At 44.2% G+C, this 17,048-nt stretch overlaps 5 protein-coding genes across 5 annotated transcripts; 2 read left to right on the top strand and 3 right to left on the bottom strand.

The window, feature by feature from the left end:
* Nucleotides 1–131: 131 nt before the first annotated feature.
* FVEG_10969 (hypothetical protein) lies at nt 132–2,309 on the top strand (the record flags this gene model as incomplete). Its single annotated transcript, XM_018900130.1, has 6 exons — nt 132–227; nt 290–366; nt 431–589; nt 648–985; nt 1,037–1,956; nt 2,004–2,309. The coding sequence occupies exons 1-6, from the start codon at nt 174–176 to the stop codon at nt 2,307–2,309; spliced, it is 1,854 nt and encodes a 617-aa protein (XP_018758351.1). The 5' UTR covers nt 132–173.
* Nucleotides 2,310–2,812: 503 nt separating this feature from the next.
* FVEG_16935 (hypothetical protein) lies at nt 2,813–3,886 on the bottom strand (the record flags this gene model as incomplete). Its single annotated transcript, XM_018906169.1, has 5 exons — nt 2,813–2,971; nt 3,029–3,213; nt 3,280–3,506; nt 3,564–3,653; nt 3,708–3,886. The coding sequence occupies 5 exons, from the start codon at nt 3,884–3,886 to the stop codon at nt 2,813–2,815; spliced, it is 840 nt and encodes a 279-aa protein (XP_018758350.1).
* Nucleotides 3,887–4,715: 829 nt separating this feature from the next.
* On the bottom strand, nt 4,716–6,175 carry FVEG_10966 (hypothetical protein; the record flags this gene model as incomplete). Its single annotated transcript, XM_018900129.1, has 7 exons — nt 4,716–4,787; nt 4,844–4,915; nt 4,971–5,021; nt 5,072–5,371; nt 5,420–5,505; nt 5,545–5,904; nt 5,950–6,175. The coding sequence occupies 7 exons, from the start codon at nt 6,173–6,175 to the stop codon at nt 4,716–4,718; spliced, it is 1,167 nt and encodes a 388-aa protein (XP_018758349.1).
* Nucleotides 6,176–6,639: 464 nt separating this feature from the next.
* FVEG_10965 (hypothetical protein) lies at nt 6,640–9,099 on the top strand (the record flags this gene model as incomplete). Its single annotated transcript, XM_018900128.1, has 7 exons — nt 6,640–6,654; nt 6,709–6,913; nt 6,964–7,726; nt 7,782–7,854; nt 7,909–8,126; nt 8,189–8,345; nt 8,407–9,099. The coding sequence occupies 7 exons, from the start codon at nt 6,640–6,642 to the stop codon at nt 9,097–9,099; spliced, it is 2,124 nt and encodes a 707-aa protein (XP_018758348.1).
* A 541-nt stretch (nt 9,100–9,640) lies between these two features.
* FVEG_10964 (hypothetical protein) lies at nt 9,641–12,481 on the bottom strand (the record flags this gene model as incomplete). The annotated part of the gene is made up of 2 exons (XM_018900127.1): nt 9,641–11,960; nt 12,021–12,481. The coding sequence occupies 2 exons, from the start codon at nt 12,479–12,481 to the stop codon at nt 9,641–9,643; spliced, it is 2,781 nt and encodes a 926-aa protein (XP_018758347.1).
* Nucleotides 12,482–17,048: the final 4,567 nt, after the last annotated feature.

Here is a 17,048-nt window from a genome sequence, read left to right as displayed (position 1 = left end):
TACACCACCAAATCGTCCAACTCTCACCTTCGCAGCGAACGTCTTTGAAGTACGATACTGATGTAGAGACAATTCACAGACAGAGGAAAACGAAATGTTCGGGAGATAAGCCGCGATGCAACAATTGCCGACGTGTCAATCGCGCGTGCCAATATGAGGCATACTCAGCGACGATGGCTTCTGTGACTGTGAACCCGCTTGCAGCGCTGGCTCCTCAGTTTGGTCATGTATGACCTGCATTGCTTGGGCTAATTGTTGCGTGACGATTCCATGACTGACTTGATAATAGCCGGACCTCTTGCAGAGATTGAGCACGATTGAAGCCCAATTGGCTAAGCTGAGTGAACAGGAAGGCCAGGAACAAAGGTAGGCGTGGCTGCGCAACACACTGTTACCAAGAAACTTGCTCACTGAGAGTAATAAACTGCAGGTTTGACTTCAATCAATCATTTGCAACGCAACAATGCGACATCTCTGCTTCTCCGACGCAGCCTCGCTCAACAACATACCTAGACAATGGCTCGGACGGTCATCGTCGGCTCTCGAACGCAGTATCTTCATCACCAGATCAGACCGATGCCCTCACGCCGTGCGTCCTCATAAATATACTCTCCAATAACACATCGCAGTCGTTAACCATAAAGCAGGCCCTTCAGCACGATGCCACCAGACGATGTAGTGCAGCATCTCGTCGATACCTATTTCACCCATGTCCACAATCAACCGTACGCCTACTTCCAAGAAGAGCACTACAGGCAGCTTTTCAGTTTCATGCTCTTACCAAAGTGTCTCACATTTGCCATCCTCGCGTCTTCAGTGCGATTCTCAAATCACGAATACTTCTCAGGCCGCACCCACGACGCGATGGAGGGATATGCGAGACAAGCTTGGTTATGCGTGTTAAGCGACCATTTAACTGTTGAGAATGAACCCAATTTTCACGTAGCGCAGACTACTAACATCCTCGCCATTATTGACTTTACCGGTGAGTCCGAAGGCAGTCCAAAAAAGTAAAACTTGGCTGATCCTTTACAAGCTGGTCGAACAAGCTCTGGGTGGTTAAAGATTGGCCTTGCAGTACGCATCTGCCAAGATCTACAACTCATGAACGAACCGAATCCCATGCTCCCTATCGTCGAACAGGAAGAGCGAAGACGCGTCTTTTGGTCTGTCTACCTTCTCGATAAACTCGTATCTTGCGGGCGAGCGCGTCCACCAGCCATCGCCGATGAGGATTGCCATGTCCAACTGCCATGCGAAGAGGAAGTATTCAGAACCGGCACTTGGAAACAAACCCCCACTCTCCATAGGCTTTTGAACTGGGACGCTGATCTTGGTGAGATCCGTGGATACTTCACCCTCGCCATCCTCGTCGCTTCAGCTCTTGGACGATGTGCCAGATACGTCCTTCATCAACGTGAGATAGACGACACTTTACCATGGGACTCGAGATCAGAGTTTGCAGCTATCAACTCCTTCCTCCTGCTGATCGAGCAGCATCTGCAAGTTGAAGAGGTCCCCATCGAAGACATCATATCTCAGAACAAACTTCCCCTTGGAACGCCGGACCACCAGGTTGTTGGACACGCCGTATTTGCTCGTATCGTCTTCCATCTCTGCCACTGTCTCATCGGCCACCCGTTCCTCCTGGCTTTGCGTCTACAAAATTTGAAAGTGAAGGCACCAGCGAGCTTCCTATCCAGAACCTATGAAGCGTGCTGTGATCATGCTTCCAAGATCCCGTCTCTGTTGCACCGTGCGCAAGAGGCGGGCTGTCATGTCGATGCTTCATTCTACGCTTACTCGACTTGTGTTGCTGGTAGTATTCTCTCCATGTTTATCCATGGTAAAAAGAGCATGGGACAAGTTCCATCTCAACAGCTTTTGGAATCTGGACAGCACTCCCTAGAAATCTTAGACAAGATGGGCCATTTCTGGGACCACGCGGCCAAGATGGTAAGTTGAACGCTCAGCAACCGTGCAGACATAACTGACTCTCGTAGCACACTCAACTCCTCAACTTCAATACCTATTCTGAAGATTTCGAAAGGATGATTGATCCACATGCCGTCTTCGACATATCACCTGATCTGGAAACGGTTCTATGGTCCATGGTGGATTACGGCTCCATGTGTGGCAGCTCAAGAACAAGATCAATCAGTCCCGGCGATGGTCAATTTTCTGTCAACATGAACTCGCCTTCATTCTTCAACTTTGATGTGAACATGACGCCACGGTCGTTTGAGCTGTCAGGGGTTGAAGGCATAAATGGAGCGCGGCACACCATGAGATCTTATGTTATGAGCTGATGGGCTGTATTGATTCACTAGAATTATAATTTGAACTTTGTACAATCTCATTTCTGGGGTGCAGTTAATTGTGTGCTTGGTGCAGATTTGTTTTTTGTGGTATTTCGAGGAAGTCGGATGGGGCTTGCTAACGAAATGGTGGTGCGCCTTCAAGTTTTTGATTTCTTGTTCTAGGTAGAGAGGTAACTACATCAGATAATACATGGTAATCTGGAACTCAAACTGATCCCCATGGACATATTTACAGTTCCTAAATCTCGTTGCCGACATCCAATTTAGAACAATGAGAGACTTTTCTATCTCCTACGCTGCACGATAGACTTTCTCCTCTGTAACGCATGAATTTCCTTCAATCCGTTATACTAATCTAGGTAGTCTACTCCTCAGTCATAATTTCCATCCAATCCTCACTTGCCATCATCTGTTTGCGTCCAGAAGAGGGTTCCGCGGAGGGCTGACACACTGTTGTTTGTTGAACCGCGACGAGTACTTCAGCTGTCTCTTTATTTCCCCAAACGCATTTCCCTCTCACTCTTCCCTTTGATGACAGAAGATAGATCACCGACCGGAATCTGAATCGGGAAGTCGACAATGGCAAGTAAGATAGCGAGCAGGATATACCATCCGGCAAACGATGTCACAAAGAGTAGTGCGCCGGCACCCTGTGGCGGGTTAGTAAATACACACTAGATGCGGCAGCGTTGCATCACAGAACCTACCACGCATAGCCGTTGAGCCAGCAATGTGTTCCCAGTATAGTCATCCGCCCAAGCCCAGAATGCTCCAAGGAGGCACAGGAGAGCTGGCACAAGAGTAGCAAAGATTACAACGAAGACGACATTCGTACGTAAGGCGCAGATGAGATATACGATCGACAGTATTGTCATAGCCAGTAGGAAGAAGCCTTCCCCAATGGTGTCAGTGCCTATCAGGGAATGGTGAGATAAAAAGTTAGGTCAGGACGACTTACCTAAGCTGGCATTAAAGCCCTTGGTAGCCATTCCCTCATCAGGTGATTTTGCGTCAGCAGGTGCATATGAAGAATATGCAGCGAAGGATGGATGAAGGATTCCACCGAATGAGAGATAGAAAAAGCCAAAGCTTGTAAAGACACAAGAAGGAAAGCTGTTGCCAAGAATCCACTCCATGATCCCGCTGATGACCATGAGGACACCGCCCTCAAAGAAGTAGACAGGGCTTCAAGGCATCAGCATATCATTACCATCTTAGCTTACAGGGGGGCGATTAACTTACATGGAAGCTGCGCCAAAGTGGCTAGCACCGCGCCAACCCATCAAGTCACAGGACAGAGGCATCAAAGCCAGCAAGAATCCCGCGAGCGCTCTATAATCTTCATCAGCTGTGCTCGTCGAGCAGTCATCGAAAAATGCAACTAACAGCGGCGTCGGGTTACCAAACGTGCTCGTCAGATCTCCCTTGACAGCATTCGGGGGCGTAAGATAGAGCTTCTCAAAGAGCTCGGGGCTCATGGAGATACTGGGTGCTGATCGGATAGCTTCAAGAGCTTCATGGTGACCCACTTCGGGATCACTACTGTTAATCGAGGGCTTCGTCATAGTGAAGGAGACATAGGCTCGTGGCTGTGGTATTGACGGTAGAAGTAGTAGGTTATGATTGTATGTATATGATAGACAGGGTTTGAAGGCTTTATGCTAGGGAGTTGTCATTATCTTAGCTGGCCGGCAAATCTGAACATACGATATTGTCGTGTAAAATGCTGACGTCTTCTCCGCGACACCATGGATCGGAATTTCGGTCCTGTCGGTAAATCATGGATCGGATGGGCGCAACCGTCGTGATGCCGGACAAAGAGCTTCTTGGAATGGGCCGCATTAGTTTCCGGACCGACGCTGCCTGGTGTGTATCATACGCGGGGTACGCGGGGTAGCATGGATTATTTGCCCAGAACGAGCAGGGATTCTTTTGATCACATATCCGAATCGACGGACCGTGGAGTGAGAAAGCTTGGGGGTGCATTACAGTGCCCCAGAATTCGATCATCTCCCTAGGTTTGCGATATGGATTGGTACGACTCTGTTGTAAAAGTTCTATAGTGGGCAGCTCTGACTTGAACGAGTCCTCCGGAGTCCAGAGTGGGATTGGCTTGTACTGCGGTACGAGTCTCATTGAATTGAACCATCTACACTACAGCTGATTGCTGCCGATGACATGAAACTTGAGTCCACTAATATTTAGGTAAATAAAATGATACAAGGCCTCGCAGGCTGATATTGTGCCAGAGCGTGATTGTGTTGAACAACATTGTAGGCTACGGAAGGATGCACGGGGAAAAAAAACAGTAACTAGTATAATGCTGGTTTTACCAGTGTTTAGATACAAGCAACGCCTCCCCATATATGCCCAAGTATCTCCAATACACATAGCTTACCAAATCAAGACAGGTTTAATTGTAGAACCGTTCTCCATATCATGAATCGCCTTTTCAAACTCCTCAACCTGTGACATATTAGCCTTCTGAAAGTATGACAATGGTGATTCACGATTTGACTTACAGGATAAAACTTGATAAGACGCTCTATCGGAAACTGCCCCTTCTGGAACCACCGTATCATGCGAGGAATGTACTACCTCAAAGATTAGCTTCCCAACTACACTACCTCTGGATGGTGAGGGACTTACATCCTCAGGGAGCACACCGCCTTCCATACTACCCATGAGCTGCTTGCCCGTCTGCTAGAGTGTTAGCCATTAAACTCAATACCGCGCTACGAGATACTTACAACCATGAAGGGAACAACCGAGATCTCCAAGCCAGCTGTCATTGGTGCAACACCAAGAAGAACCATCTTACCCTGGTTGGCGGTGAAGTCAAGACCTTGCTGGATCAAGGGCATTACACCTGTTGCGTCAACAGTGACTGTACTCCCTGAGCCATCTGTTATCTTGCGAACTTCATCACCGAGATTGGCGACCGATGATGTGTCTATGCCGTGTGTCGCTCCCAGTCGTTTTGCCATCTCGATTCTTGCGGGGACTCGATCGATGCCGATGATGGTTTTGCAACCTCTGAGTTTCGCACCCTGCTCCCATGTTAGCTTTCTCATTATAATGGGGTTAGCTAGATGTACCATAATGGCCGCCAGACCAACGCCACCCAAGCCCATAATGGCAACCTTGTCATCCGGTTTCGCGGCTGCCAGTTCGGTGATAGTGCCTGAGCCGGTCTATCAAACCCATATTAGCTCTCTTAAACACATCTCATCATCGCATGACCTTGCCTGTATACCGCAACCCAAAGGTGCAAACAACTTCAAGTCCTCCGGGTGTGTAATCAAGTCGGTAACATTCACAAGCGATGTCTCTTGGACACGCGTGAGCTTCGCAAAGCTCGACTGTCCAAAGAAAGAACCCCCGACCTTCTGAGAGGCAGGCTTCGAAATCCGAAAAGCCTCCCGTGAGCCTGAGAAGTTGAGAGCAGTAAATTCGTGGCAATAGCCAGGAGCGCCGAATTTGCAGTTGTGGCATTGCCTGCAGAACGCAAAAGACAGGAGAACGGCATCGCCAGGCTTGACCTTGGTGACCTTTGAGCCGACAGCCCGAACGTAACCAGCGCCTTATATGGTCAGATAAGTTTGATATCAGGACATTTATAGCATACCTTCATGACCCAAAACCCGTGGGTACGGAGGAACAGGAAATCCTGGCGTTCCATCAGGGTCGGTTCCACAGCCCAGGTCAGTATGGCAGACTCCCGAAGCAACCATTTCCACCATAGCTTCAGTTTCATCAGGCTCTGGTAGCTGGAGTTGCTGAAGCTTCCAATTCCTCTTGCCATCTTGAGGGGCAAGAGCAACAATTGCAGTGGTGGATTGTATGGAGTCCATTGCGATGATAGGCGATATTACTATGTTGGCAGTGAAAACGTGAGTCTATTTCTACACAAAGACAGTATGATAAACAAGTCGAGGAAGAAGTTCTTTGCGCCAGGTGATGAGCTCGTGAGGTGCATTCAAAGAAAGTCAACTATTATGGCTCATACAGAATCGGCTGACCATGACCATGGCGGTCCGCCTGACCGACTCTTCCTGAGTTCACGAAACCCCCACCCGGAGGAACGGTTGTGGCTCTGGAGGGTCTGAGCTAAGTCAGTTGATTTTCCAGGCTCCCCGCAAAGACTGTATTTGAGTTCATCAACATCCGGGGCCCCGCATCGGAGACCGGACCGCAAATGACCCAAAGAGAAAGGAGTTAAAAGAATAATTATCAACAGCTTTCAACAAGATCAATCAATTCGACACTAATCCAGAAAACGACTCAAGCATTCATTTCGCAAAACAACAAGTGAAAAATGTCGACTGTCACGGTATTTGTTACCATCTTTCTCTGTTACAGACTAATTCATTGACGATTAATTTAGCTCTCCAAGATACTTCCGGCCACCAATGGCAATCATGAGCATGAGGTCACAGAGCTTCCGTCTCATGTTTCCATCAAGCCAAAGGAAGCCAATGGCTTCTCCAAGTCTAATGGCCACACCACCGCTGTTCAAGCTATGGCCAATGTAGTTGAGCACAAAACTGAAGCTGTTGGTGACTTTGGCTGGGGCCACTGGACAGTCCAGGGTACGATCTCTTCCAACAAAGTACGCGATATCTCACTAACATGCTATCAGACGTCCTCATCCCTGCAAACGCTGGTCGAGGGCTAGTCAAGAAATATCACCAGCGACGAACCCTCTACCAGTACTTTGCACTATCTCTTTCCGGGCTCTGGGCCTTTTACAATCTCGAGAACACGTCTTACCGTGCAGCTGCACTGAGCTTCCTCTTCCCAGGCGCAGGCTTCACCGCAGTCGCCACTCTTACATCAACCGCTGCGTTCCTGGCTACTCTGGTCTTGATCCCCGTCACCATTTTTGTCTGGTTCGCCATGGGCGGAATCGCTTTCCCCATTGGTCTATGGGTAGGCTCTAGTTTCGCAGCTGGCTACCTCGCCACCGACTCTCTATTCGAACCCTCTGCCATCCTGTGGGCCATCTTCTGCCACACTGGTATCTTCTGGCTTATGAGCAATGCTCGCTCTCTCAATGCTGCTGGATACTCCAAGGCGCAGGAGCGTAATAAGTACCTTGTGCAAGCAGTTGAGGAGCAGCTTGCCAATGCTACGCTTGCACCTGCACCAGGTTCCCGTGAGCTCTCTCTCGATACTCTTCGCCATGTGCAGCACATGCTCGAGCGTGGACTTAGTCCCCAAGACGACTTTAGCTTCCACGATGTCATTGATCAGTTCCAGACCGGCGCTGTTCGATACCAGCTCTATGGTGTTGTTGATGTTCTCAGCTTGTACCAGTGTCATTACGCTCCTGGCTTCCATGGCTATCTTTCCAAGGCTTCTCAGAACTGCATCGAGAAGAGTCTCCAGAAGCGAATCATGAGGTTAGTCTTTCATCACCTCCCCGCTTCTGCGACCATTGTTCTAATGTTCATCTAGCTACTGGAAGTGGGAGTCAATCTTTGGCAGGTTTACCCTCAGCGACTGGGATCCGATCAAGAAGGACAATATCGTAAGTCATGACTCGTGAAAGCTGCGCTGCTGCCACACCACTAACTAGACATAGATGGTTACTGGATACCTCAGCTCCGCTATCGGTCTGTACGAGCAAGCCTCTGGCGATCGCCGCTATCATAAGAAGAACGCGCTCGAGTTTGTTATCGACGACGGCAAACACTACAAGACCAACTTTGAGGGGCTTGCTGATGCTCTTCATGAGAACATGACCGACAACCCCTACTGCCTGTATCCCTGCGAGCCCAACTGGACTTACTCTCTTTGCAAGTATGTCACAGACATTACCTCCCGACGGAGCCTAAAGATGTAGATGCTTATCCTTTGTTTAGTCTCACTGGTATGGCTGGTCTCGTCATCTCTGATCGTATTCTTGGTCGAGATTGCGGAGAGAAACTCAGGAACCGCTTTGAACGTTCTCTCGAGGAGGAATTCACCGAGTGTGATGGTCGTATCCTCCCCATCCGCAGTGAATTCACAGGTCTTACAGTAAGAACATCCCGCATCGCCACAATCTTATCATTCCAGCCAGCTAACACACTGCGCCCAGCTTCCTGGTCTCTGCGGAACCCTCACCGACTGCATCAACGCCATGCTCCTGACCGCATACCTCCCCCACCTCGCCCACCGCAACTGGGCCATGATCCGCAAAGAATTCATCAAGTACGACAGCAAGGGCGAACTCGTTGTAAGAGACCTCAAGGGCGCCGACAAGATGGATCCTGGTAACTACCGCGCCGGGGAGGGTCCCCTCCGCGCCTTCATCGCCGCAACAGCCGCTGAGTTCGGCGACGAGAAGATCCGCAAGGAGGCTCTCGAACAGCTCGACAATGTCTACTTCCCCGTCGAAGCCACCAAGACAGGATCTCTTCGCAACAAGGGTCTTTCGGCTACTACACAGGTGATTGCCCTGATGGCGCGCCTTGTCAAGCAGCGTGACTTGGCCAATGCTACGCTTCACGGACCTTCTAAGGAGGCTTTGAGTGGACCTATCCTTGAGGAGGCACCTTTCCCGGAAGTTCTGGTTGCTAAGGCGTATAGCGAGGATGGAAAGAAGCTCGATTTGGTTGTGTACAACGGAAAGGAGGCTGGAGTCTTCAAGCTTGGGCTTGAGCGGTTGATTCCTGGTAAGCAGTACTCTGTCAGCACTGGAGGATCTGTCACTGCGAACGGAGCTGGAAAGGCGTATATTGATGCCAAGATCAACGGCCGAACTCAAATCATCTTGCAACCGATCGAATAGCTGTATCAGCTGTTACACTTTCTTAGTTTTGGGAATGAAATCCTTCTTTTCTGGTGCCTAGGCTATATGCATAACCCTTTATTCAATCCCTTACGGTCTTATAAGCGGCGACCGATTTTATAGTCCAATTCTTCTAGAAGATCCGAGAGGGATCATACTTGCGAGAAATCTGAAGCAGCTTCTGTTTATTTTCTTTACCATAGCTATCGTAAATATGTTGAAATCCAGCTGCATCTCCTTTATGAGTGAAAGGATTATACAGTCCAGCCTTCTGGGTGGCATTAGCAATTGCCCAAGTCGTGTCCTCGATCCACTTGAACACAGCCTCGTTGTAATCTATTTAATATACTTCCTTAAGATAGTTAGCTGTGACTAATAAAGTCAGCTAGGTCCCAAGTGGATATTGAGTCGCTTGGAAAAACATATACTGTATCAGTAGGCTGGCTCATCCAGAACTTACGTCCTTAAGAGGGATAGCGATCTAATGCACTAACAGATAAATATACCAATGCCTTGTCATGCATTACTAAGCCTATTATTATTATAACTCTTCCCATTCCTGAGTCGCGCTATTATAATATCTCTGATACTCTACATTCCAAACCCATGGTGACTTCCTACTTGTTAATACCTGTCTGCTATCCACTCCTGTCTGGTACCCTGCTTCCCAGGCATTTGAATTTGCTCCATACTTGAGCATGAGCATTGAGGGCCGCCCATCTTTCATAGCAGTCTGTCTAAAACTAGAACTAGTGTATACCGGAGAATAATAATTGGCAGGCATTGATAACAAATCTGTAAGATCTTTCCACGGCGTTCGTGTTCGGTCCTTGGTTCTAGTAATGTCGTGATAAATGGCATTGGGATTACAGCCATTCTCCAATAGACATTCGAGCATTTCGACATTTTCGCCAAACTGCCGTGAAGACGTGCAGTGTATCATGAGTGACTCTATCACGGATGTCAAAACCGGCTTCTCGAAATCAATGAAATAATTGGGCTGGCTTGGTAGTGTTCGGCTGAGGTAATCGACCAGGCAGTTCTTGACTATCAGCTCCCGGAAAAAGACCGCGACTGGATTGGACGGATTCCCCCACACGTTTAGCCTTGCCTGTCCCTTTCTATGCATCTCAGGAATACATCGATCAAGTTCGTCGAGGAGCAGATAGGCTTCCGTGGTCTTCTCGAGCTCACGTGCTTGGATCACAGCTTCTTCTAGAGCTGATATGAGAGACGAGCTGGTAAACTGGGCAAAAGCTGTCCGGTCGACGAATTCCGGGAAATCAGTGCTTTTGATATAGGCCGTGTATCCTCGAAGGAGGGAAAGGTTCGCATCGAAGTTGCGGGGAGCTGTTTCTGACAAGAACTTGCTCATGTCTCTTGTTCTCAGAAAGTCCATGACGCTCCGATGGAGAAATTCTACACGCTGACTGAGGAGATTGACTTCGAGGAGTCCACGGCAACGCCCATTCAGTTGGCGGGTTATCTGTTTCCGCTTGGTAGCGGCCTCTTCTATGCTCAACGCTCGCAACGGAAGCTCAAGAGCATATTCCTTATTCTCATACTCAGCGTCATGAAACCCGTAGATCGCCACAGGCGCAGGCTCCCTAGCTTCTAGAGCAACTTGTAGCGTCGAAGCCATCTTCTCGTGATAGAATGGCTCTACCGACTGGAGAATCTGTTTGAAAAAGGCCTCCAGGTCGGCAGGGATGCTCTCAAGCCGGCGTTGCATGTCAGAGAAGGTGTCGTACTCAGTCAGGCCGTTGCGTAACTGCCCGGTGGCCAGGAAGACCCAGAGAAACACGCCAGCTGCTCGTTCAGTAATCTCTTCAATTAGCCATGTGGCGTCGGAAACCTCAGTTTCGAGTTCCTTCCATCGGGGGTGGTCTAGGAGCCGCCGCTCGGTATAACTGCGAATATCGTTGCGGGTCAGCTCATGAATGTACAGCTTCGACGCACCAACCCGACCGAATGAGTCCTCGAAGACGTTCCATGCCCGGCTTGAGACACAGAACTTTACATGAGGCGACTGCGCGAGGTCGTGGAGGCTGCGGCAAAAGTCGAGGTGGTCACCTTCGAACTCGTCGAGACCGTCGATGAGGAAGCAGAACTTGGCAGTCACGTCGTGGCTGGCGATTCTTTTGAAGACGCGTTGTAGCTCCGGTACAAGCCACGGTTCGTAGCTAAGCTGTTCTACGGTCTTCTGCCACCGCTCGATGCAAGCCGACTCGATGAGATCTGGGAGCTGCCGGAAGATGTCGTACAGAAGCGATTGTAGGAGGCCCTTCTGAGACTTCTGCATCGGCGTGCCGGCGCTCCAGAAGTAATGACTTGCCAGGACTATACGCCTGTGAGATGCCCAGCGCGTAAGGGAAGCCAAGGTGCTTGGATGATCTGCCACGAATTTCATGAATGTCGACTTGCCCGAACCGGGCTTCCCCGACACCCAAAAGAAGCCGTCCCCTTCTCTTAGCCACGTAAGCAGGCCACCAGTCGCCGTGTCCCCCTTGCTTCTTGACTGATGGCCCTCAAACACCCATTCAAACGTGCGGTTGTGGGCTTCCGGAATCGAGCTATACCGGATGGGTCGGCTGTTGAAGCTGAGCGACTTGAGGATCAGGTGCTCCTTAGCCGCGGCCGCCTTGAACAGCGATAACTGCGCCATCTGATCCTCCAGGCCTGCAATGTCTGACGAACTAAGCAGATTGGGCATCGGTGACGATCTGCTCACTGCGACCCGCTCACTCAGCTCTCCAAGTATCCTAGCGATTCTGTCGAGCCTCCCCGATTGTTGCGCATTCAGTCGCTGGCTCTCATTGCGAAGTTCTCTGAGATGCCGGTCGAAGTTATGGTGCCAGTAACTGACGGAAAGCATTTCAGATTAGTTTGGATAGATCTATACTAATCACCGATTAACATACCTTGTCAGCGAGCATACGTGGAGCGTCAGGGTTGTCTGCGTGTTGTGTAGTCGCTGCTCCAGGTCGGTAATTTCGTTACCCTTCCAGAACGTTTTCAAGGCAACTCTGAAGCTCTGCCATCGGCGACTTGAATCACCAACTACCTTGAGCTTGCGCACGATATCCAGAAGCCTCTGGCAGTCGCCTTCACAAATCCGTGACAAGTCGTTGATGGCGAAGACATGCTTCACGAGGTCGGTCGACCCTTCGACTAATTCGAGTTTTGGATCACGTCTTGAAGACAGCTCCAGCCGAGAGCTTAGATCCTGTAGCTGGGTGTAGACTGTCTCTAGGGTCGCTGCTTGCTCGCTTTGCCCAGTTACGGATTCCTGAATGTCTTTGGTCTTGGAGACCAGGTGAGAAGCAAAGCCGACGAATTGCACCACGGCTGCCGCGAGGCCGAGGGCAGTCAAAGGGTCCATTTTCGCGTCTTGTGTGATATGACGAGGATTTCTGCGACGGTCTTACTTAGAAATGACTTGCAATGACATTAGCAATAAGTTAGAATGGTTTAAAAACAGAGAGCTGCTATATACCCTAGCTAGAGGAAAGCGGGGTTTGAAAAAACACATATATGCCTAATACCATTATTACGACCCTAGCGGCTACATCACGTGTAAATCATACCCCGCAATTTTCATCCAATAACCGCATCACCTTAAGCCTTATATCAGACCAACTAAGGATAGACTGATTAATATTAGACTAATAGCGCTCTAGGACTAATAATAACCTTATATTTTATTATTTTTACTTAAATCCTATAAGTATATATATATATTTACTTAGTATTAAATAGAACTTAACTTACTAGCTATTAATAAAACTTCTTTATATTAATTAAGCTTAATATATATTAAATCTACTATTAAGAGATATAATACTTTAATAATACTTAGTTTATACCTTATATAATCTACTAATAATAAACCTAAGTATAGCTTAGTTTAATATAATTAGACCTAACTATTATATATTAATAGCTTTTATTTAAACTATATTATATAATACTAAGTAATATAAATATAATAGCTGCTAATATTGACTTTACTTAGTAATTGTTAAGGCTTAAATAAAATAGCCTATAAATTCACTATAAGTAGTAGGATGTACTATAGTGACTGATAAGGTAGAAGAGGAGGAATTAAGTAGATAAAAGGTTGTAACTGCTGAATAATAAGGCATAGGGTAGGATTTATAAGATAAAAGTGGGTCTGTTAAATAGAGCGAATTTTTCCGAATTTAATGATATATATTATGTAATAGAAAAGTTGATAAGTCTCTAAGAAAGAAAGAGTTCCCTAGGTGGGAAATCCTGGGTCTTATATAGACCTCTAAAAAGCGGGCATTGTGATTCCTAAAGCGGGGTAGCTTCAATGATGATGAAAAGACTATCACAAAAACCGCCAAAATTCGGAGAAAAATAAGATATACTTTTTTCCCAATTTAGAAGGCGCTAGGCTTTAGTAGGCTTATAAAGTGTTACAACCCGACGGGCCTCCACGTGCACCCCACATTTTTCACCAATTAACAACACCCTTGCTAAAAACAATCAGCGCCAAGCCTCTGCAATTATAACTAATCTAGCATAATCAGTACTGATCTATCTAGATTAGTACTAATCTTACAATAACCTCACTAATTGTAATTAATAGCATAAATATATATATATATTTATTTAATAGTAGATAGAACTTAGCTTACTAGCTATTAATAATACTTCTTTACTTTAATAAGCCTAACCTATACTATTAACTATTAAGAGATATAATACCCTAAATATACTTAGTATAATACCTTATATATTCTGTAAACATAAACCTAGTATAGACTAGTTTACTTATTTAAAAACCCTAACTATTATATATTAATAGCTCTTATTTAGAACATACCGCATTTACACTAAGCAATATTATACTATTAAGATATCTAGTAACACTAGCCTAGCACCCCCTTACACTAGAGAACTACCTAGTATAGTAAAAATAATAATTAAGATTTATTAATTATATAATACTATATATAACCTACAGAATCAGATCAATAACCAAGAGATACCCTAAGCAGCTAATAACAATATCAACCCTTAAGGAGAAAGAGACATTAGGGAAGCTCTTAAACTACCTAAGCTAGAGCTATTTAAAGGATAAGCTATAGACATAGTTCTATTCCTAACTTAAATAAAAAGATACTTCTACATATTTCTAACCAAGCTAGACACTATTACTAAGAAAGTACTCTTTACTATACCTTTAATCTAGGGAAATGCTAAGGATTAGTTTAAACCTATCCTTAAGGACTTCCTAGAAAATACAGAAATTATATAAGATTAGGAAACCTAGAATATCTTTACTAATTAAAATAATTTTAAAAGTATACTTAAAAATAACTTTAGAGTAGTTAATAAAGAATAATAAGCAGCTACTAAAATAATAACACTTAAATAAACCTACTTATATATAGCCTACTCTACTAAATTCTAATAACTTACCTCTAAAACCCAATAGGATAATAAAGCCCTTATAAAAGTCTATTACAGGGGATTAAAGGAAGAAGTTAAAAATAAATTATTTAAGGCAGACTAACTAGATAATATTACAGAATATATTATAATAGCAATTAAGATTAATGAAAAACAGTATAAATATAAAAAGGAGAGAGTAAATAAAACAGGAAAAGTAAATAATTTTAACCTATATTACCTTAACTAGTAATGTAATAACTAGGGTAACTCTTAAAACTAAAGATAATAATAAGGCAACTATTATAATAATACCTTATATAAAATATACTTAAGACCTATATCCCTAGGAGCCATATAACCCAGCAATGGCTAAAATAAACTACAAGATATATCTAAATGTAAATACTATAACTATAACTAGATAGGATATATAGTATAGTAATGCCTAAAACCTAAAAAACTAAGAAACCCTAACTAAAGTAAGCAAGCCCTAGGACTAACTTAATAGCAGGAACCCTAAATAGCCTAAAGAATATAGATATTAGGGATAACATAAGGAATATATAATATAGCAGAAATAACCGCCCTATATAGAAGTAGTATATATAAACCAGAATAGAACTTAAATAAAGAAAGCTCTATCCAGGAACTACGCAACTAATTCCTAATATATAAAGAAGTAACTATAGATAAATAGGAAAGATAAACACTTAAATAAGGCCAAAACCTGCAAAAGAAATAAAAGGAACAACTCTAATAGGCATTATAAAGATATAAGGCCAAAGAAGAGACAAAGCAGAAAAGAAGATAGTATAAGGCCAAGAAAAAGAACTAGATAAATCAGATCTCGGAAAAACCACAAGTTTTAGGAATAATAAGACAAGGAAAAGCGATAACCCCTAACCCAGAACAATCACAGTTATTACAAATAATAGACAACATCCTAATTAGAACTAAATTAACTAAACATAAAACAAGATAAAAACAGGAAATTAAAGGAAAAAGCAATATCTAACAATCCTACTACTAACAGTCCTGCAGTATAGGATATAGAGGAGGAAAAGCATAAGTAATAGCTCAGTACCTTTAAAAGCAAGATAAAGAAATTGCAGAGATATAGACTTAGGACTATAAGAAGAAATATAACAAGTAAAGACTTAGAATTTTCAAAACCTATAACAAACTCTATATATAAAAAGCTAGAGAATATATTAATATAGAAAAAAGAAGCATAATCTATATCCAAGCCTATCATACTAGTAACACACTTAACCCACTTTATAAAGAACCTAGTTTTAATATATAGGATAATATTAAGATAATGCCAACAAACCCTAGGCATAATGAAATTTTATAGATCTCTTATAAAAACCACTAATATAAATAACATAAAGTAGAAAAAATAGATAATAATTATTTCCCAATTACTATAAAAAGAACGCCTAATAATAAACCCTACTTACAGGAGGAAATAGAAGGATACTGTGACAGTTGGGTCCAACCATGTTAAACTAAGCCGTGCTTGGGTTTATTGTTGGCAGATTGCGTAGGGCGTATACTAAGTATTATTAAAGTGTTATGTCTCTTAATAGTAGATTCAATGTATATTAGGCTTAATTAATATAAAGAAGTTTTATTAATAGCTAGTAAGCTAAGTTCTATCTAAGGTTAAATGAATATGTATATATATTAGGTAGCTTACAGTAAGGTAAGTCAGGCTTACAGTAAGTCATAAGTCTATATTATAAGCCAGTTAATAAGGCTTATGATATATACTAGGGTAAAGCGTGAGTTATTTGGTGATTGGTGGAAAATAAGTGGGGTATATGTGATATAAGCGCTTTTACCTGTTAAGTCGTAATATGATCTCCCTCCCTCTGTTGGTCTTGTCTTTAAGACCTGTATATCTGCTTTCTTTTTACGTTATCTTAGTATATGCTAACTTAGACTTGTAATGTTTTACTAATTTACTAATACTATATTAGAGTCTAAGGCTACTTGTAATTATTAAGCGTAAGCGATTTTAATTGAAAATACCGGTTTCCTTATTATACTATGCGGTTATTATAAACCTTAAGGTCTTAAATATTGGGCTAAAGAGGGTTATTTTAAATGCGCTTAGTGCACATGCTGTGGTTATAAATGTGATAGTAAAGGTATCTCGTTACTTAAAGGTTTATTCTTATCTAGATGTTTTATGGTTTTTTAAGTGCTGATTTTCGTAGCTAATTGTTTTGCTACAGAGAAATGTCATTTAGAGCATAAGGAGGAGGTAGCTAAAACTAAATTATTATAGTTATAATAGTAAGTAAATGAGCGTCTAAGTCATTTAATGTAACTTCGTTATTAGAAAAGATAGTTACAGGAGCGTAGTAATAAGATACTTTGTTAGAATGTCGAGACTATAGATAATCTAGAGGCTCTAGATAATGCTAAGTCGTTTGCCACTGTAGAGGCTTAACTGTTAGAGGCTTCCGATATTATTGATTAGGGTAAGGTCTTTAATCTTAATTTCTTGTCTTCTG

Source organism: Fusarium verticillioides, chromosome 9 (assembly GCF_000149555.1).
Source record: "Fusarium verticillioides 7600 chromosome 9, whole genome shotgun sequence".
In the NCBI taxonomy this organism is placed as follows: domain Eukaryota; kingdom Fungi; phylum Ascomycota; class Sordariomycetes; order Hypocreales; family Nectriaceae; genus Fusarium; species Fusarium verticillioides.
This window is presented reverse-complemented; position numbering and strand designations above follow the sequence as displayed.